Genomic DNA, 22,732 nt, shown 5'->3' on the forward strand with positions numbered 1-22,732 from the left:
AATCTGCATTTATAGAAAATGTAAACCAATCTATAGCGAAAGAAAAGATGAATGGTTTACTGGGAGTATGTGGGGCTGACAGGAGGAGCTGGAGGAAGCACCAGAGCACGGGCGTGAATAAATTTCAGGGAGTGATGGTTATTGCGATTGTGGTGTTGATTTCATGAGTACATACATAAGCCAAAATAGAAATTGTATATTTTATATTTATGCAGTTTGCAGTATATCAGTTATACTCAATAAAGAATAAAAGCAATCATAAGATAAAAAGTTAATTGGTTTGTTAACAATTGAACTATATCTATATGTCCATTTACTTATTTTTCAGGATGGATTGCTATTCTGGGTGCCATCTGGTTGTTAATTTTAGCTGATGTCCATGATTTTGAGGTAATTCTACACAGAGTGGAATGGGCAACCCTTCTGTTCTTTGCAGCACTCTTTGTTCTGATGGAGGTAAGACTTTAGGACTTTTGCAGTATGATGTTTTACTCGATTTTTGTATTCAGCATTTTATTTAGTGAATGAAGAAAGGCTGAATCTGTGTCTTTCCACATATTTATTAAGTGGGAAATGATGGAGGTTGTAATTGGTCTATTTTAAGTTAACCAGCTTTTACTTCAGCCACCTAAATGTTTCTAACAAAATTGTTTATTTGATTGCTTTTTTTTTTTCTTCTTTGAGTGTGGTTTGTAAACTTGTTCTAATTTCATTTGCTGTAAAGTAGAATTTGCTCTAAGTTGGGTTTGGAGCAAAATGACTTGTAACGCTGTTTACATTGATCATCTATCTATTTATTTTTGTGTGAAATATTTGAGTTACTGTTTCTATGTTATCATGGAAAAGACTATCACATAGAAAAAAGTGAACAATATATATTATTCCAGTTACAATTGTTGTAACAAAATTACCCATAATACTTTTAATCTTGAGTCTTCATTTATAAACTTGAGTCCTTCTCAAACACAAGGGCTTACTAATGTAGTGTATTAGTCCATTTCTGTTGCTTGTAGCAAAATACATGGAACTGGGTAATTTGTAAGAAAACAAAATTTATTACTTATAGTTTTGGAGGCTAGGAAGTCCAAAGTCCAGGGAACATGTCTGGTGAAGGCCTTCTTTGGTGGTGACTTTAGTGATGGCAGGGGTATCACACTGCAAAAATGGCAGAGCAGACGGAGACAGACCTCAGAACCATGCCCCTGACCACCAATTTTAATCCATTCACTATGGCATGGTCCTACAATCTGATCACCTCTTCAAGGCTCCACCCGTCAATTCCCATAATAGGATTTCTTTCTTTTTCTTTTTCTTTTTTTTTTTTTTTATTGAATCATAATTGATTATACATATTTTGGGGGTTCAATGTTGATGTATGTTGATCAAATCAATATTATTAGCATATACACTATTACAAATCATACTTATTCTTTATGCCCCTTATCCAGTCTCTCCCCACCCACCCCACCCACCTCTGATAAACCTAGATTTATTTTCTCCTTCTGAAAGAGGCTTTACTGTCCATATCCGCAGCCGGAATTCTCCAACATACCTAAGATGTATTAAGTTACTAGGGATTCATACACAGTATATACATGGGGGGGTGGTGGTGGTGAATCATCCTATGCCCAGTGGCAAAAACACAGCTTTGACTTTAACAGTCTGTCCTCCATAGCCATCAATATTAACTGTGGCCCCCGGAAACTTGTCTGGTTTGCCACGTGTCAGGCTACATTCTGTGCTGGTATCCACCAATGCTAACACACGCTGCACATTTGTCTCAGACCAATGTATTGCCAGTTCAATATGAGGCCTGTGGTCCTTGTCTGCCCCCAAAAGGTGAGCACCTCGGCCTGTTATGTAATCAGAAGAGAACAGTCCATCTGTCTCCGTGGAAGTAGCCATAAAATCTTTCAGATTCACTAGGCATACATTATTTGCCTCCTTTGGAAGTCTGGTCCATATTGGCTTGCAGTGCACTGAGTAGCAGCCAGCTCATTTTGCTGGCCACTCTCTCGGACTCCTCATCTTTCGCATGGAGCCCAACACCTTGAGAGCTTTTTCTGTGCTCTTGGGGGACCCATCCACTTAGTCCCACATTTCCAGTGGAGCCAAAGTCCACAGGAACGCAGCCACCAGGTACCACATACTTGAGAGTGGCCACATTTCCTTCCCCTCCCGAAGGGCTTGTGGCTCCCTTACCTGCTTGTAATTCTGAAGGCTACACCAGTAGTCGGGCTGGATCACAGATCCCTCTGCCTGATCCTGTGCAGTTCACAAGTCAGGTAGTTGGAAAAAGATTCTGGTAGCCTTTGGCACAACGGACATACTTTATTTCAGATGCGAGCTCTGCCCCTGTGGTTCAGAGCTGTTGTCCTTTTATACTCAAGTGCACAATAGTGGCAACAAGCCAAGGAGTACATAGGTGCACATGCCCAGTTTCACTACTCGTATATAATTTGTTTACAGTGAACATACTAAAATGTGCTGAATAATATTCTGCTTGATATGAGGTGAGGGAGCCTGACTAAACTGTTTCTGTTTTCCTCACACCCATGTTCATATCTCAGCTTTGCCACTTCCTAGCTAAGAAATTTTAGGCAAGTTATTCAATACCTCTAAGCATCAATTTCCTTACCTTTAGAATAGATTTATTTTTTATTTACTTATTTTTCAGGATAATTAGTATATTCAACATTACACAATGTAATCATTTTTTGTGGCCCTTTATCAATTTCTCATTAAATCCCCCTCCCAAATAGGTTTATTAATATTAATCTTGCAGTGTGGCTGGTGAAGAACCAATGAGATCTTGTATTTAAAGTACTGAGCCCATGTTGAGTTCATAGCTGGCACTAAAAATACTTTCTCCAATTATTATTTTTTTATTAATAATTTTAGTTAAAAGGTTGATTCAACCTGTTCATGATCAACCTGTTCACTATTAGCCCAGAAGAGTGTGAGGTATTGTATGCAGAGGTCCTAGGAAAACTCTGGACCATACAGGTCTCACACCCCTAATTCCCCTGCTACCATTCTCTTCAGACTGGCTAACCCTTATCTTGTCCTAGTCCTGAATCCCTTATTTTATACCTTCTATCTGATGCCCACCTCTGACCTTTCCAGATTTTGAGGGTTTCTTCACCCTTTTCCTGCCATTTGGACCTAAATTCTCCAGCATACACTTTGTATGTAATCCCTCTTGTTTCATGTTGCCCCTGGTTCTGAAACATGCCCCACTCTGAGGCATAGACAGTGGGTCAGGAGTATTCTATTTTTGGAAAGCAATTGGAGACAGTTGGGTCCATTAAGCTATGTTATGCTGACTTTTGTTACCAAGATCAGACTGTCTTCTAGGAAATTGCGTCAAACCATAGAGGAGTTAGTATGAGGAAAACTATAGATATCTTATCCTAGACTTCAAGATAAATTTTGAGTTTTTCTAAATTTGGGAAATGGAACATTTTCCCTTAACTTAGCAGCCTTTAAAGTTAACCAATGACATAATCTCTATTAAGGAATGTTATCTTACTTATCCTATTTAAAATATTAAGAGAACTTAAAATCTGCCTGTATTAGATTTATCTACATGACTCTTGGATACATGGAGTACATAAACAAGCTCAATGTAGAAGTGTTTGCCCTTAAAAGAAGAAACTTTAGAATGAAAGTGTTAGGCAGGACTTGTCTTGATCTGACCCAATGGACACATTAAATATCTGAAGATTTTCATGGCAGAGTTTTGGACCCACTTCTTACAACAAAGATTTACCAGCTCAAGAGAAAGATGTATTAAGTATTCCCATAGGTAGAACCAACAAATATGAGCTTACAATCTAAAACTGCAAAACACGTGGGGAAATAATCATCAATGAGAGCAAGCAAGACATTTTTGGATTATAATATTTTAAGAATGATTAATGTTTAAGATGAGGTATTTTATATGAGGGGACCTTAAAAAGTTCATGGCAAAATGGAATTAAAATATATAGACTTATTTCTCAACATAAGCCTCTTCAAGTTCAAGACATTTTTGTAAGTGATGATACCAGCCATTTAGTCCATCCCTAAAGAACCTGTGGGTCCTTGGAATTTAAACATGGCACATCAGTCTTTTCTACATTCTTAGCTGAAGAAAAATGGGTGCCATTTAATGATTTTTTAAGATTAGGAAACAAAGTCAGAAGGAGCCAAATCAGGACTGTAAGATGGATGCTTAATGATTTCCGATCAAAATTCTCACCAAATTGGCCTTGTTTTGTCGGGCCTTAAAAACTAATGCCACCTTAAGTGACATTACAAGTGGCACCATTATGGGCCCACAAGGGCGTATTAATGTGGCAGCCTAAGATGGTGCCGGGAGGAAGTAGGGTGGGAGTGTCTGCAGGAACCTTGCCTTAGCCCTTATTGGCCAAATACGCACTTCCGCGCTCGTGAACACTGCGTGATTGCAATAGCTAGGCATTGAGATAGGATGCATGCTCTTGTAACCTTTAAGCTGATTGGAGGATGTAAAAACCTCCCTTCCGCATTTGCCTTTAAAAGCAAGTGCTTGTGTGATAATAAATGGAACTGCTCGACAGAACCCCCGCCGCGTCTGAGTGTCCTTTAACTGGGCAGGTTGGGGCCGGCAGTGTGCTCACCTCTCTTCACGGCTCTCTTCCCCCGTCTCCTTCCAAAGGGGACGGGAGGGAAAGAGGAATCCGGGCCATTTGCTCGCCCACCAAAGAACGAGGTTAGGGCTGTTCAGGTCAGCCGGCGGCGGACCTGACATTGTTTGATAAGTGGAATGAGCAGAAGGATTGTTGTGGTGGAGAAGGACTCTCTCATGTAGCTTTCCTGGGTATTTTTCTGCTAAAGCTTTGGCTAACTTTCTACAAACACTCTCATAATAGCAGATGTTATCATTCTTTGGCTCTCCAGAAGTCAACAAGCAAAATGTCTTGAGCCCATGACCTTAGCTCTTGACTGGTCTGCTTCTGCTTTGACTGGACCACTTCTGTCTCTTGCTAGACATGGCTTTGATTGTGCTTTGTCTTCCAGATTGTACTAGTAAATCCATGTTTCATCTCCTGTTACAGTTGTTTGAAGAAATGCTTCAGAATCTTGATCCCACTTGTTTAAAGTTTCCGTAGAAAGCTTTGCTCTTGTCAGCAGCTGATCTGTGCAGAACCGTTTTGACACCCATCAAGTGGGAAGTCTACTCAACTGTAGTTTTTAAGTCAGAATTGTGCAAGCTGAACCAGCTGAGATGTCTGTGGTGTTGGCTGTTGTTTCTGCTGTTAACTGTTGGTCCTTTTCAATTAGGGCACAAACAAGATTAATTTTTTTCTTGCAAATTGATGTGGATGGTCTGCTGCTGCAGGCTTTATCTTCAACATTGTCCTGTCCCTTAAAATGAATTACCTGTTTGTAAACTGATGATTTCTTTGGGGCATTGTCTCCATAAACTCTCATAAAGCATCAGTGATTTCACAATTCTTTCAGCGAAGTTTCACCATAAATTTGATCTTTATTTATGCTTCAATTTTAGCAGAATTTGTGTTATTCTAATGTGGACTGTTTTCAAACTGAGGTCTTATCCTACTTAGTGCCTCAAACTAGATCCTCTTCAGACATGCTACAGTAAGTTAGTATGAGTTTATTTTGGTGCAAGAAAATTTTGCAATTCATATTTAGTTTTTCTATAATATACATTTTCCATGAACTTTTTGAAGACCCCTCATATATTTAATCTTTTCCTTTTTTACTTGAAATGCTTTCCTTAAAAAAAATAAATAAATAAAATCAGATAACTATACTTTCTGTGTACTAAGGACTAACAGTACTCAGATATTGTAGTAAAATGCATTTCTTTTCTTTTGGGGATGTTATAATATTTAAAACTCTTTTTCCTTTTGAAATAATTTTAGATTTACAGAAATGTTGTGAAAACAGTACAAAGTCCATCTGTACCCATCATCCAGCTTCCTCTAAGTAAAAAATTTAAATAGAAGTCATATAACCATAATAAAATTATCAAAACCAGGACATTAACATTAGTAGAATAATAATAACAAAACTACAGATACTATTCAGTTTCATCAGTTTTTTTCCCCTAATGTCCTTTTGGGTTCCACGATACTATCCAGAATCCCACATTTCATTTGGTTGTTGTGTATCTGTAGTCTCCAATCTGTGATAATTCTTTAGTCTTTTTAGTTTTGATAGTTTTTTAAAGTATTGGTCAGTTACTTTGTAGATATTTCTCAGTTTGGGTTTGTCTAATGTTTTCCCATGACAATTTGAGATTACGAAGTTTTGGCAAGAATATTACAGAGGTGATGTGCCCAGATCAGAATATTACAGAGGTGAAGTGCATAATATCAGGGGTTGATATTGGTATGTTTTATTACTGGTTGTTTTAACATTGATCACTTGGGTAATGTAGTGTCTGCCAGGTTTCTCTGCTGTGAAGTGGAGGATTGATGAATATTCTTGTGGGGAAATAGTTTGAGACTATGCTAACGTTGTGTTTCTCCTCAAACATTTTTCTGCTGATTTTAGCATTTATCAGTAGCTCTTTGCCAGTGACCTTTGTGACTGTAGTGTTTGCCTAATGGTGATTTTGTGTTATCCCATTCCTTCTACATTAATTAATTAATTATTAATCTGTACTGAACAGCTATCCTTATCATTTATTTATTTAATTATTTACTTATATCAGTAAAGACTCATGGATATTTATTTTATTTATAGATTATAATCCAATACTATCATTATTTATTTTGTTGCTCACATTGTTCTAATTTTGGCTATTGGGAGTTGCTTCAGTGTCCTTTTGGCTCCTCTGTACTTTTGACATGCACTAATCTATTTTCAGGCATTTCCTCATATTCTGGCATCACAAAATGTTCCTGATTTATTTTGTATTTAGCCTGCCCTTGGACTAGAATCAATTGCTTCTCCAAAGAGCTCTCATTCCTTTCATGGGAGAATGGCATTTAGAAACCAAGATCTGGGTGTGCTAGGTGTGCTTGTTATGATTTAAGTGTCACTGATTATAAGTCCTCTCAGTGAGCATAGCTGGGCATATGTGAATGTATACTAACACACACATCCATACATCTGTATCTATTTATATCAATCCATCTGTATTTGTATTAAAAAGCTCATACTGATTCCTCAGATTCCAACCCAACACCACAAGGTTTGCTTCTTGCTCTCATTATCTACAATATATATTCACTTATTTGTTTCATAGCCTATGCCTAGCTACAGAATTGCTAACCCATACCCCCATATGAAACAGATTTATCAATTCAATTATAATATTACAGCTCTTTTTATGTTTAGCCTTACAGTAGTAGCCTGTCAAAATACTTTTCCAAATATTCTTAGGTTAGTTTTTTTCTGCAGTATGTTTGTGTTATTCATTTGTAACGCAGTTATTTGGTAGTGGAGGTATTTGAAACACAAACGTTAATGTGCTTCTAAGAAACAAAGTCATACAGAAATGTACATGGGTACTTCAAAGGTTCATGGAAAGCTTATATTATCTGCTCGCTGTCATGTTCTCATTCTCTTATCTTTCCACTTTTCTCAACTCCCTCTTGTAAGTAACTAATATATTTAGTTTCTAGTTTATTTCTTCTGTATTCTTTTTACACAAATAAGCAGATGCAGATATGTTTTGTTTTTTTTTTGCATCCTCTTTCTTACATGAAGGGTATCACAGTAAAGATAATCTCTGACATTTTGCTTTTTAAAAACTTAACAGTATGACTTGGAAATCACTCCTAATCCATTCACAGATATCTTCCTCATTCTTTTTTATAGCTGTATAGTACTCTATTTTGTGAATGACCCATAGTTTGTTCAACTTCCTTCTACATGGAGGCATTTAGGTTGTTACTAACCTTTTATGATTACAGTGAATATTTTTGTACTGTTGGAGGTATATCTTCAAGGTAAATTCCTATAAGTCAGATTGCTGCGTCAGAGGTAAGTGCACATTTTAATAGTTATTGTGAACTTCCCTCCACAAGCATTGCACTGGTTTACATTCCCACTGACATTTATGTAAGTGCCTATTTTCCTATAATCTTCCCAACAGAATGTGATGTCATATTTTTTTTTATAGTGCAAGTTTGGTGAGAAATGGTATCTTGGTGCTGTTTTCATTTGTGTTTCTTTAATGATGAGTGAGTTTGGACATTTTTTTATGTTTGAAAGCCATTTTTATATATTTTTTGGTCATTTGTGCATTTATGTCAATTTCCCCTTTTTCTATTGAGTTTTTTGTTTCAGTTTTAAAGAGTTTTTTATTTATTAGGGATATCAGCTCTTTGTGGTTCATACTGCAGTTATTTTCTCATAGTTTATGACTTTGTATGATGTGTGGTTGTTTATTTTTGATCATGCAAATTTAAGGCATTTTTACATCATCGAATTTATTAATTACGCCCCTGGATTTTCAGTGATATTTAGAAAGTCTTTACATACATCAAGGTTAAAGAAGAAATTACCCATTACTTCTTACATTTAAATCTCTAACTCATTTGGAGTTTTTTCTTGCATATGGTGTGAAATATGGACCTAGTTTTATTTTATTCTTACAAATGGCTACCTGGTTGTCCCAGTACCGTTTTTTAAAAGGACATTTCACCCCAGTGATTTGAGATGCCACCTTTATCATATACTAACTTTCCATATGTGCTTGACCATTTTGTGAGCTTTCTATTACATTCCATGTTCTGTCTGTTTATGTACTAGCACCACACTGTTTGAGGCTTTATAGTTTGTTTTAATGTCTGGTAGGACTAATCATCTCTCCCTTGTAATTTTTCTTTTTCAGTGATTTCTTGGATATTCTTGTGTATTTCTTTTTTCATATAAACTTTAGTATTAACTTGTCTAACTCCATAAAATAGTTTGTTGACATTTTTGATTGGGATTGCATTGAATTCATACTTTAACATAGGAACAATTGTCATCTGTATAATGTTGATTCATCCAATCCCAGAATGGGATGTGTCTTTGTATTTGATCAAGCCTACTTTTGTGTTTTTCAGTAAAGTTTTAAAATCACGTTTTAGGCTGGCCTGTTAGCTCAGTTGGTTAGAGTACAGTGTTATAACACCAAGGTCAAGGGTTTGGATCCCCATACTGGCCAGCCACCAAAAAAAAAAAAAAAAAAAAAAATGTTTGTTATATTATACATGTGGTTTTCTTTACCAATATGTCCTCTTGTTTATTTTCTGTGTATACAAAGGCCATTGATATTTGTAAGTTAATATATCTCTGGTTGATATCCCTTGCCTAATGTTGAATAGTAGCAGAGATAAAGGGTTAACACAGGCCTAAGACTGTCATCTGCAGGAAGATATGCTTGCTAGTTTGGCTCCTGGCTGTCATCTGGGAACTTAGATTTCAGCAGTATTCCCCTGATTCCCTTACTGACAAGTGTGGTTTACTATGCCTAGACTGTTCACACAAACAGTTGGTTTATGCTGAATCTGCTTTCCTTCTGAAGTCTGGAATGTCACTGTGTGTTAAGCAGAGGTGTCTATGTGATTGGCCCCCCAGTAAAAACCTGAGTCTGTAGTGGGTTTCCCTGGGCAGCAACATCACACAGATGTGGCTACATTTTTATTGCGGGGGAGAGTGTGTTCTGTGTGACCCTTCGTGGGAGGGAGAGAACACAGATGTCTCATGTGGATCCTTATCCAGGTGGACTACACCTTTGACTTTTCCCTTATCACCTGGCTGTGTGTCATTACTATATTGATGTAATGAATCTTAGTCAAGTGTACAACTACATGCCGAGTCCCATGAGTTCTTCTAGAAAATTTCCAAATGTGGTGGTGGTCTTGAAGACCCCTGACACACTGATCTTAGTAGAAATGCCTCTAGTATCTCCCTATTAAATAAGATATTGACTTTAGGATTAAGTATATGTATCTTTTATCACATTAAGAAAGTATACTTCAATTCCTATTTTCTTGAGTGTTTTAATCATAAATGGGTGTTGAATTTTGTCAAAGATTTTTTTCTTTCGGCATTTATGGAGATAATCATGTTATTTTTTCTCCTGGATCTAGTAATAGAGTATATGATATTAATGAATTTCTTAATATTGAACCAACCTTGAATTCTGGAATAAATCATCCTTGGTCATGATATATTATTTTCTTAATGTGGTATGGACTCTGTTTGCTAATATTTCATTTAGTATTTTGCATTGATATTCATGAGCAATATTGTTTTGTAGTACTCTTTTTTTTTTTTAATAGTTTTTAACTTGTTTAAGTATCAGTGTTACACTTGCTTCCTAAGAGGTGTTAGGAAAATGTACATTCTTTTCAATAATCTAGATTAATTTATAAAGCATTGGTACTATTTGGTGTTTGAAGGTTTGGTACAATTCCCCTGTAAAACCATCTGGGCCTGGTTTTTCGGGGGGAGTGAGCTAGTTATTTCTTCAATAACTTTTTCTTTCTTTGGAAATAGGTCAGTTTAAGCTTTTTAAATCAGATGAGGCCAATATTGGTAATCTGCATTTCTTTAGGGAACTATCCATTTCACCTAGGTTTTTAAATTTATTTTCACAGAATTCTCCAAATTAGTTATTTATGATTTTTAAAAATTTCCTGTTTTGAGGGTTGTTTCCTTCTAGTACTTCCATATTTTGAATATTTGTGCTTTCTCCCCCTTTTACCCCTTCATTAAATTAGATTGTAGTTTTTCTATTTTGTTAACTTTTTCTAAAAAACAACCATCAGGATTGGTTTATTAATTAATCTATTTTTCTATTCTCTATGTCATTAATTTCTGCTTGACCAAAGAGTTTTCATTCTTCGTTCTGTTCTATTTTTGTTTTCTTGAATATTTCTACTTTATGGAAGCTATTGATGTTTTCTTTGTAATCTAATATATCAACAATTTTTGTGAATATATCATGGGCACTAAGGAAGAATTTGTACTCTCTATTTTCAGGGTTTAGAGTTCAATATAAATTTATAAGATCTGCTCTATTGATTATGTTGTTTAAATTTTTATCTCCTTTTTGTCCATGTGGTTGCTCTTATACTGGATCTGGTATATTTATGTCTTCTATTATCGTGTATTGACTTTTAATCCTTGCGTCTTTTGTATTTTTGCTTCATAAAGGCTGTTGCTCTGTTGTTTAGTAAGTATGTCTTCATTTTGAATCGTGGCTTTTAGCATTAAAAAATGTGCATTACTGTCACATTTGATAAAAGAATGGCTATGTCTGCCTTTTTGTTGGTTTCCACTTGCCTGGTATACCTTTGTCTCTTCCTTTCTAAAAAGTCTTTCTGGATCACCTTGTTTTGAGCACATCTCCTATATGCAGCACAGAGTTGGGTCTTATTTTATGCCAAATTGAAACCCCTTTCTTTTAATAGGTAAGTTAAGACTATTGACATTTATTGATAGGACTTAAAATTTTAGTCTTAACACCCACATTTTATTTTTAATTATGTGTATTAAATTCTTGTTCTTGCTATGCTCCTTTCTCTACAAATACGTATTCTTTGTTCTCCTATTGATAATTTAGTTTTGGTATTTTGATATTTGGGAAGGTTCTTTGTATTTTTGTTCTAATACTTACATTTATATCTTTTTAAATGCCATTAGCACCTCATTTTCTTATTTAACCTCTACTTTCTGGTTTTTTTCAGGGTTTTTTTTTTGTGTGTGTGTGTTGTTGTTGTTGTTATCATTTGTTTGTTTGGCAGTTGGTGGGCATGGTGATCCAAACCCTTGACCTTGGTTGGCATTATTGGCACTGTACTCTAACCAACTGAACTAACCACCCAGCTCCAATGTTTTTCATTATCCTTTATTGCCTACTTACTGCCTAGAAAATAATCAGATTTTTCTATTTTCATCTTTCTCTCTTCCATTTCCTCCCATTTTTTTTTTTTTTTGTCTTTTTGTGACCAGTAAGGGGATCGCAACTCTTGGGGTGGTGTCTGCCGCACCACGCTCAGCCAGTGAGTGCACTGGCCATTCCTATATAGGATCTGAACCCGCGGCAGGGGCGCTGCTGCGCTCCCAAGCGCCGCACTCTCCGGGGTGCACCACAGGGGCCGGCCCCATTTCCTACCATTTTTAATAATTCCTCTCATTATTTATGCTTCATCACAATATGTAAGTTTGTCTATTAGTCTTACACCTAACCCATATCTTTGTTTTAATCTCAGACATACGTTTAAATATTTTTAAATGTTGACCATCAGTCCTTTTGCTGAGGTTTTCCCAGTAATAATTGGTTGAATGAAGCCAATTCTCTAGTACAATGGTCAGAAAACTATAGGCTGTGGGCCAAATCTTTCCCATTGCCTGCTTTTACAAGCGTTTTATTGGAACATAACAACACTTATTTACTTATTGTTTATGACTCCTTTTGTGCTTTGAGTACTAGAGATCATATGGCCCACAGAGTATGCTGTCTGGCTCTTCACAGAAAACATTTTCTTGCTCTAAAAGATTCCTCAGAAAGGACTAATGGATGCTGAATTTTATAAGTTCTTGTATGTTGAAAATTATTGTTCTGTAGGCTTGCTATTTGAAAGACAGCATGGCTGGATTTAAATCCTTGGTTTACACTTTCATTGATTACTTTTTTAAAAAAATGCTGCTCCAATGTTGTCTTATATGTTGATTTTGAAAGGTCTAATGTCTGTCTGATTCTGTTTTTGCCAGTGAAGGTTGATGATTTTATCTTCTTTGAAATCTAATAGTTTTATTAGAACATGTGTCAGAGATTTTAGTTTTAAATATTAGCTCCATCCCACTATTTTGCTTTTCTTTTTCAAGGACTCCAATAAACAAATACTATTCTTTGTTGCCTGTCTTCCATTTCCACTACTGTGTCTCCAACCCTTTTTATTTATTTTTTTGTTCATTTTTACTCTCTTGGTTTATTTATGTCTATTGTACCTTGGGCATCTTGTAATTTATTTCCTTGTTTCTGAGAAAACTTTGTATTCGTCTTTTACTTCACCCCTGAGTTTAGTCAACTCTTTATTATTCCCCTGTTTTTTGTCCATTTCTGTTTTCTGATTTTAAGGTAGATTTTTGTATTTTTAAATGCTTGCTTGAACATACTTAATTCATTTTGAAGTGTGGGTTTTTCTTTTTCTTCCTTTTCTACTTTATGGTTGTTCTTGGAGGGGAGTTTTCCTCAGTTGACATGTGTAAAATTTAATTTTTGATTACTTTTGCACTAGCTCTTTAGGTATGACCCGACTTCTCTGTTCATTTAATGCCTTTGGGTTTGTTTTTTACCCCAGATTCCAATTTTATGGTGCCCTGTTCTGTCAGCAGAGCATAGTCTTGTTGACTTTTGACTTGCAGGACCCCACGCTTGCCTTCTTTTCTTCTTTTCCCCTTAATTACTCAATTGCAAAAGGAGCTTTTCCCTTCCTCTTTGCTCTTCTCCTCCAAAAGCTGCATGTTACCAGGAGGGCCCTATCAGTACCTGGAATCCCTTCTCCTTGGTCTTGAGGCAGAATTTTTTTTTTTAACTTAAATTTTATTTTTTTCATTGTACATGTTTATGAGGTACAGTTTGTTGTTTAAATACATGCATATATTGTATAATGATCTAATCAGAATAGTTAGCATATCTACCACCTAAACATTTATCATTTCTTTGTGGTTATATCATTCAAGATCCTCTTTTCTGGCTTGAAATGTGCAATATAATATTATTAGCTGTTGTCCTCCTAGGGCACCAGAACTTCTTTTTCCTGTCTAATTGTAACTTTGTATCAGTCTACCAACCTTTCCCGAGACCCCCCTTCCTAACTCTTCCTGTCTCTGGTAACCATTGTTCTACTCTCTATTTTTCTCTTCTCCTTGGTCACTTCTGATGGTCCTTGCCAACTACCCCAGACTACCTCTGTCTTCCTTTAGGTTTGTCTGCCTTTATTTGCTATAAAGCTTCATGGCTGGGTGGAGTGGAACAGTAGTGTGAGATAGCAGGCTGGAGTTTGGTCGTGTTTTCCCTTCTTAGTTACAGATATTTTGTGCTTTTGGTGTTCTCTATCTTCAAGTTGTGTGGAAGGCATGGTTTGTGTAGATTTTACTTTTCCCTTCTTTTACTTCTCATCTTTTGGAAATTTTGAGAGAGAAGCAGTTTTACTACTACTCTTATCCTCAGTTACCCATGTTGCCAGATTCTAAAAGAGAATAACTCCAAGTCATTCAGCAAACACTGTGCTGTGGTGGCCACAGGTCAGGCCAATGGAGATGTAACACAGACTCCTATTCCAGCAGGCTGGTGCAGGTGGGGAGAGGGTGTGGGAGGCCATGGGAGGATGAGGAGTTGGTGCCTTGGGTCTGGCCTTGTCTTTGTTACTTTGCAACTTGTTCTGTTTGCTCTAGAGCTTCCCCAGGGGTGGGGGAAGATGGGCCACTGGCAGTAGAAAGGACTTGAAATCACATTTACTGAGCTCTGATGATCAGTTTGCCACTGTGCCAGGTGCTTTCACTTGCTGGCCATCATCTCTGCCCCACCTCCAGCCTACACACTGAATCTGTATGGGTAGGACTGAGCTTCACTTTCTTCTGCTCTGGGAGCTGAGGTTTGCAGCAGCCTCAGCACCTCCCATCTTGGCTTCCCCAGGCCCCCTGATCTCTGATGCAGAGTTGCCTAAAATTGCCCTTTTTCTGGGTCAGGAATACATCCCAGACTCTGCATTGTGAAGCTCTCCATCTTTCAAAGCACATCTGAAGCATCTCTTGTGGTTCAGCTTCCCAAGCTTTTAAGTCCCAGTGTGGTTGAGGAATCCCTCCTCTCCAGCTCTGGCTCCCAGCCTACAGCACTGCTCATGTCCTTGACTTCCTAGGATCCTCCCCTGAATGGCCACGCCAGCTACTGGGGGGCAGGGTCTCTGCCTTGTCCACCTGAATCTGCATCAGTGGGCTTGGGTGCAGGTGGATATTGCAAGAGTGAATGTGAGAAGCTGCACTACGGCCCATGAGCTAATGTCCCTTGGTGTTGCTCCAGCAGGAAGGGCATCTCCAAAAAGGTTCAGAGTCTAAATGAAATTGGAACCCAAGCTGTGACTTTGATTCACTCTGAAGCTGAATAAAGGGAAAGGTGAGAGTTTAAACACATCTATGCATCGTGTTAAATTTAATGTTTTCTTCCCAAATAGCCAGCAAACTGCATTCATCTTTTTTTATTATTTTATTTTATTTTATTTTATCAATATACAATGTGGTTGATTATTGTGGCCTATTACTGAAACCTCCCTCACCCCTCTGTCCCAACAACCTCATATCTGTTCACTTGTCATAACAACTTCAAGGAATTATGATTGTTGTGTCTTCCTCCCCGCCCCCCCCCAGTTTATTTGTGTATTTATTTATTTATTTTTAGCTCCCACAAATAAGTGAGAACATGTGGTATTTCTCTTTCTGTGCCTGACTCGTTTCACTTAATATAATTCTCTCTAGGTGCATGCATGTTGTTGCAAATGGCAGTATTTCATTCTTTTTTATAGCAGAGTAGTATTCCATTGTGTAGATATACCACATTTTCTATATCCACTCATCTGATGATGGACATTTGAGCTGGTTCCAACGCTGAGCTATTGTAAACAGTGCTGCAATGAACATTGGAGAACAGGTATACCTTTGACTTGATGATTTCCATTCCTCTGGGTATATTCCCAGCAGTGGGGTAGCTGGGTCATATGGCAGATCTATCAGCAATTATTTGAGGAACCTCCATACCATTTTCCATGGAGGCTGCACCATTTTGCAGTCCCACCAACAGTGATGAGAGTTCCTTTTTCTCTGCAGCCTTTCCAGCATTTATCATTCACAGTCTTTTGGATATTAGCCATCCTAACTGGGGTGAGATGGTATTGCAGTGTGGTTTTGATTTGCATTTCCTGAATGCTGAGTGATGTTGAGCATTTTTTCATGGGTCTGTTGGTCATTCGTATATCTTCCTTTAAGAAATGCCTATTGAGCTCCTTTCCCCATTTTTAAATTGTGTTGCTTGTTTTTTTGTTGTAAAGTTGGTTTAGTTCCTTGTATATTCTGGATATTAGTCCTTTGTCAGATGTATATTTTGCAAATATTTTCTCCCACTCTGTTGGTTGTCTTTTAACTCTTTTAATTGTTTCTTTTGCTGTGCAGAAGCTTTTTAGTTTGATATAACCCCATTTGTTTATTTTTCTTTTGGTTACCCATACGTTTTGGGTCATATTCATGAAGTCTGTGCCCAGTCCCACTTCCTGGAGTGTTTCTTCTGTTTTCTTTAAGAAGTTTTATTGTTTCAGGGTGTATATTTAATTCTTTAATCCATTTTGAGTTCATTTTGGTATATGGTGAGAGGTATGGGTCTAGTTTCATTCTCCTGTGGATATCCAGTTATCCTGGCACCATTTGCTGAAGAGGCAATCTCTTCCCCAGTGTATAGGCTTGTGCCTTTGTCAAAGATCAGATGGCTGTAGGTGTGTGGGTTGGTTTCTAGACTCTCTATTCTATTTCATGGATCAGTGTGTCTGTTTTTATGCCAGTGCCATACTGTTTTGGTTATTATAGCTTTGTATTATAGTTTAAAGTCAGGTAGTGTTATGCCTCCAGCTTTATTTTTTTTGCTCAGAATTGCTTTGGCTATGCATGGTCTTTTGTTATTCCGTATAAATGTCTGGGTAGTTTTTTCCACTTCTCAGAAAAATGTCATTGGACTTTTGATGAGGATTGCATGGAATTTGTATATCACTTTGGGTAGTATGGACATTTTCACAATGTTGATTCTTCCAGTCCAAGAGCATGGGATATCTTTCCATCTTCTTGTATCCTCTTTAATTTCTCTCAACAGTGGTTTCTAGTTCTCATTATAGAGATTTTTTTCACATCCTTGGTTAACACTATTCCTAAGTATTTTATTTTTTTGGTCACTATTGTAAATGGGCTAGCTTTTATGATTTCTCTTTCTGCATGTTCACTATTGGAGAATAGAAATGCTACTGATTTTTGTGTGTTGATTTTGAATCCTGCAGCTATGCTGAAATCATTTATCAACTCCCAAGAGTTTTTTTGTAGAGGCTTTAGGCTGTTTAATATATAGGATCATATCATCTGCAAACAGGGACAGTTTGACTTCATCTTTTCCAATCTGGATGCCCTTTATTTCCTTCTCTTCTCTGATTGCTCTGGCTAGTACTTCCAACACTATGCTGAGTGGGAGTGGTGAGAGTGGGCACCTTTTCTAGTTCCTGTTCTTAAGGGAAAAGCAGTGGGTTTATCATACATGGCTTTAATTATGTTGAGATACTTTTTGTCTATACCTAACTTGTAGAGAGTCTTTATCATGAACAAGTGCTGAATTTTGTCAAATGCGTTTTCAGCATCTATAAAGATGATCATATGGTCCTTGTGCTTGATTTTATTGATACAGTGTATCACATTTATTGATCCGCATATGTTTAACCAATCTTGACTCCCTGGGATGAATCCCACCTGATCATGGTGTATAATTTTGCGTATGTGTTGCTGTATTTTGTTAGCTAGTATTTTATTGAGGATTTTTGCATCTATATTCATCAAGGATATTGGCCTGTAGTTTTCTTTTTTTGTTGGATCTTTATCTGGTTTTGGTATAAGGGTGACGTTTGCTTCATAGAATGAGTTTGGGAGAATTGCCTCTGTTTCAATCTTTTGGAATAGTTTGTATAGAATTGGTGTCAATTCCTCTTTGAATGTTTGGTAGAATTCTGCTGTGAACCCATCTAGTGCTGGGCTTTTCTTTGTTGGGAGCCTTCTGATAACAGCTTCAATTTCTTTTATTGTTATTGGTCTGTTCAGATTTTCTACATCATCTTGGCTCAGTTTTGGTAGTTTGTGTGTGTCTAGAAATTTATCCATTTCCTCCAGATTTTCAAATTTGTTGGCATATAGTTGTTTATTGTAGTCACTAATGATTTCTTTATTTCTGAGGTATTGGTTGTAATATCACCATTTTCATTTCTAATTTGTGTTATTTGGGTCTTCTCTCTTTTTTTAGTTAGCTGTGCTAATGGCTTGTCAATTTTATTTATCTTTCAAAAAACCAACTTTTTGATTCATTGATCTTTTGTATCATTTTTTAGGTTTCAATTTCATTAAGTTCTGCTCTGATCTTAGTGATTTCTTTCTATCTGCTAACTTTGGGTTTGGATTGTTCTTGTTTTTCTAGTTCTTTAAGGTGAAGTATTCAGTTGTTCACTTGCCATCTTTCCATTCTTCTGAAGAAAGCATTTCATCTGATAAATTTCCCCCTTAGTGCTGCTTTTTCAGTAACCCACAGATTTTGGTATGATGTATTGTTGTTCTCGTTAGTTTCAATGAATTTTTTGATTTCCTGTTTGATTTCTTCTTGGACCCATATGTCGTTAAGTAGAATGCTATTTAATTTCCATGTGTTTGTATAGTTTCCAGAATTTCGTTTGTTATTGATTTCTAATTTTAATCCATTGTGATCTGAAAAAACACATGGGATAATTCCAAATTTTTGAATTTTTTGTGACTTGATTTGTGACCTAACATGTGATCTATCCTGGAGAATGATCCATGTGCTGATGAGAAGAATGAATATTCTGAGGTTGTTGGATGGAATGTTCTGTAGCTATCTGCCAAGTCCAATTTGTCTAGATTGTTGTTTAGATCTTGTGTTTCTCTGCTGATTCTTTGCCTAGATGACCTGTCCAATATTGATACTGGGGTGTTCAGGTCCCCTGCTACTATGGTATTAGTGTCTATTTCCTTCTTAAGGTCTAATAGAGCTTGCCTTATAGATCGGGCTGCCCTGATATTGGGTGTGTACATATTTATGATTGTTATGTATTCTTGATGGATGAATCCTTTATCATTAAGTAGTGGCCCTTTTTCTCTCTTTTTATGGTTTTTAGTTTAAAGTCTATTTCATCAGATATAAGAATAACTACTGCAGCTCGTTTTCCATTTCTATTTTCATGGTATATCTTTTTCCACCCTTTCAGTGTTAGTCTATGTGAGTCTTTATAGGTGAGGTGAGTCTGTTGAAGGCAGCATATAGTTGGGTCCACCTTTTTAATCCAGTTAGTCAGTCAGTGTCTGAGTGGGAAATTTAATCCTTTTACATTAAGAGTTGTTATTGAAAGGTGTTAATTTACTCCTAGCATTTTATTGATTTTTGTTTGGATGTTTTAATTGTCTTTTGTTCCTTTCTTTCTGATTTACTGTTTATCTTCTGTATTTGTTGGTTTCTTGGGCTGTAGATAAACTTTTTTTTTTCATTGTTAGCATTTTTATTTTCCTAGTGGGTTTTGATTTTTCTTGAATTTTTATGGCAGTGGTAGTTATTTTTCAGTTACCAAACCCAGTACTCCCTTGAGAATTTCTTGTCAGGGTGGTTGTGTGGCGGTGAACTCCCGCAGTTTTTGTTTGTCTGAGAACTATACTATTTGCCCTTCATTTCGGAAGGATAACCTTGCTGGGTAAAGTATTCTTGGCTGGCAATCTCTGTCTTTTAGTATTTTGAATATCATCCCATTCCTTTCTAGCTTTTAGGGTTTGTGATGAAAAGTCTGATGCTATTCTGATTTGGGCTCCCTGATAAAGGTGACTTGATGCTTCTCTCTTGTGGCTTTCAAGATTCTCTCTTTGTCTTTGAATTTTGCCAATTTGACTTTAACATGTCTTGGAGAAGACCTTTTATAGGTTGAGTATGTTTGGGGATCTTTGAGCTTCCTGAATATGAAGACCTGTGTCTTCCTATACCTGGGAAGTTTTCTGCCACTATTTTGTTGAATATGTTTTCAATGCAATCTCTTTTTTCCTCCCATTCTGGAATACCCATGACTCAGATATTTGAGTGCTTAAGGTTGTCTGATATCTCTTAGATTTTCTTCAATGTCTTTAATTCTTTTTTCTTCTTTTTGTCTGCTTGTGTTATTTCAAATAGCCTATCTTCAATGTCAGAAGTTCTCTCTTCTGCTTCTGCAATCCTGCTGGTTAAACTCTCTGTTGTGTTTTTTATTTTGTTGAATGAATTCTTCAGTTTGGCAAGCTCTGCTACATTCTTTTTCCTGGCATTCTATGGGATCTAGAGCTTGGAGTTATTACCCTTTGGTGATGTACTTTCTTGATTTTTCATATTTCTGGTACCTTTCCTTTGGTGGTTAGTCATTGTGGCAAGGGATTTCATGGTCCACTGGTTTGACACTGTTGTCTGGCTAGGATCCTGCTGGACTGCCAATTTGGCACGGCTGCCTCAGTGCCTGTGGGCAGATGGTTTGGGCCTCTCTGGTCGGCATGCACTTGCCCACCTGGGGCGGGTGTCAGGCAGCAGTGACTCTACCTGCTCAGTTGTGCTGGTGCCTTGGGGTGTGTGGTTGCTGTGGGTTTTGGGCCTCTCCAGGGGGTGCTTCTCTGTTCGGTGTGCACTCACCCAGGCTCTGCATTCATCTTTTTAAAGATCCCCTCGTTAAAGGCTGAGAACAGTTTCTTGCATAGGGAAGAATTTCTATGCTATGTGTTATTCCAATGGGGAAAAAAAAAAAGAGATTTACAAATACTGTGGCATGAAATATTCATTGAAAAGTTCTTCTAGAAGAAGAAGACACATTTTTATACATAAGAAATGCTCTGCAAATCTTAAAAGTTAATTCCTGCACATGAGAGAGTGAGCCAGGGTAATGTAAGTGCAAATAGTTTTTTTCTAGAGTTTAAAAATCAGGACCTTGGGCTCCCATACTTCTGAACCACCACAAAGGAGCTAAGGATTGCTTTCTGTGCCTGCTAGGCTACCCTGAGCCTGCTTCTGGAAGGAGTCAGGGGCAGGAAGCAAGGGCAGGAGGACAGTGCCACCACGTTCTTGGGGTAAGCCTCATGTTTTTCAGGGATTGCTGGAGACCAGCTCTGCAGGATTCATTGGACCTGAATAGGTGATGTGGAATAGGATGAGGAAAAAAGAGAAAGGCGGACCACAAGTGTCTAGTGCAAGTGTGGACAACAGCCACATGCATCTTGCCTTTATTTATATTTTTTTACTTAATCCTGTACATAATGATTTATCTTTAATCCAAACATTTTTTATTTCATTTCTATTGAATAGGAAAGGTCAAAATGTTCCAAAGCACTCATGCCCTGACAAAAACATCTACTCATGCATCAGTAGTTCACCCCAAGGCCTGTGGCTTGTGTCCAGGAAACTACACAATAGCAACATGCTTGGTTTTAAAATGTCAGACTTTCAGTCTGAATTGTAAACCTTAACCTTCTTAGCTCACAATTTAACACCTTTTTAATCTTACTTAGTTTTAATAACATTGATTATTTATGGTTAACAATTTAATATTGCTTATACTCTATATTGATCATTTAAATTTATAATCAAAATCACAATGTTTATAACATGAATATTATAAAATTTAACTATAAATCTCTATTAAATTTCTATATTATTGTTACAAATTTTGTGTTACAAACTGATTTAAACAAAACCTATTAATATCAAAATTTGTTTGTGTTTCTCTACTATTTAACTTACTTATTTTATAACGAAACCTTTTATTTCCCTGCCAATAGACTCTGGGAACGGCACAGGGGACAAAGTGAAAAGTTAAATGATCCTACTCAAACTAACAAAAACACACTATATCATTCTTATTATTACTAGGGAAACAACATGTTCTTGGTAAATCAAGTGAAACTGTGGGAATGGGGAAAAACAAAGAAATCTGTAACTGGTTATGATCAAATAGTTGTAAACACCACTGCACTCGGACCCATCGTCTCCCTGGGGGATGTGGATAGAAATCCAACATAATAACTTTATTCCACATGCACAAAAGCATGATCACAACTATAGAACTTGTTATTCTAAAATTATGGGTCAATGCACACACCACTGACAGGAAAAATCAACAACAAAATTAAATCAAGCCAACCCATGCCGGGGACATACATCAAAAATGCCTTTAATACTAACAATTCCTTTTAAATAAACCAGTTAATTTTGATATATTATTAACATGTCCTTTGAGAAACCCCAGGGCCCTTGGAACCTCCCAAAGCCATACTAAGCCAAAAGGTTAGGCTGTTTAATTTTGGGAAGCCTTGTCAAGCAGCCAAAGGTGAACAAACAGGAAATTCCACGGAGCTGTGTCACATACACGGGACCCCCTTGCAGCCTGTTGAACAAGGGGTATCACTCCTCAGGCTCCCATGCCCTTTCCTATAGAAGGATGGCTCTCAACAAGGGATTCTCAGTTACAGAAAGTGCCTCCTAATTAGTGAGTGGGCGGGGAGTGGGACATTATTGAAATCTTCATTTTCATTTCCCAGTTGACAGTTTGTGAACCTAGGTCCTTTATAACCAGGATATGAGGACAGTACTGAATTAGGCTCATGGGTCTCAAGGTCATAGAAATGAACAATGCACCCAGCAGTAAATCAAGCAAAGCTTTATTAAAAGAGGAGATAGACTTATGCATAAGGGAGGTAGCTACAGGGAATCTAGCCCCCTGAGGGGAGCTGTTCTTTACAGGGCAAGGGATGCAGGCCAGCATGATCATTCTGTGCCTCTGGAGGTGGTCCATTCTGCTTTTCCTGGTTGTGTCATGGGTGCATGCTCAGTTAGGGCTTTGATCTTTGTGCCTGCTAAGTAGGTTCAAGATGGTGGCATTGTGTTGCTCATTATCGCTACCTCAGGAGGGTCATTATAGTGGTCTCCTTGAAG

At 37.2% G+C, this 22,732-nt stretch overlaps 1 protein-coding gene across 1 annotated transcript in view; it reads left to right on the top strand.

Annotated features, from left to right (window-relative positions):
• Positions 1-22,732, top strand: part of OCA2 (OCA2 melanosomal transmembrane protein) — a 309,735-nt gene that overhangs the window by 147,071 nt on the left and 139,932 nt on the right. Inside the window, exon 18 of the mRNA XM_063091522.1 lies at positions 329-456. Within this exon, the coding sequence (XP_062947592.1) occupies positions 329-456 (128 nt within the window). The remainder of the gene's footprint in view (positions 1-328; positions 457-22,732) is intronic.

The sequence above is a fragment of the Cynocephalus volans genome, chromosome 3, assembly GCF_027409185.1.
Source record: "Cynocephalus volans isolate mCynVol1 chromosome 3, mCynVol1.pri, whole genome shotgun sequence".
NCBI lineage: Eukaryota > Metazoa > Chordata > Mammalia > Dermoptera > Cynocephalidae > Cynocephalus > Cynocephalus volans.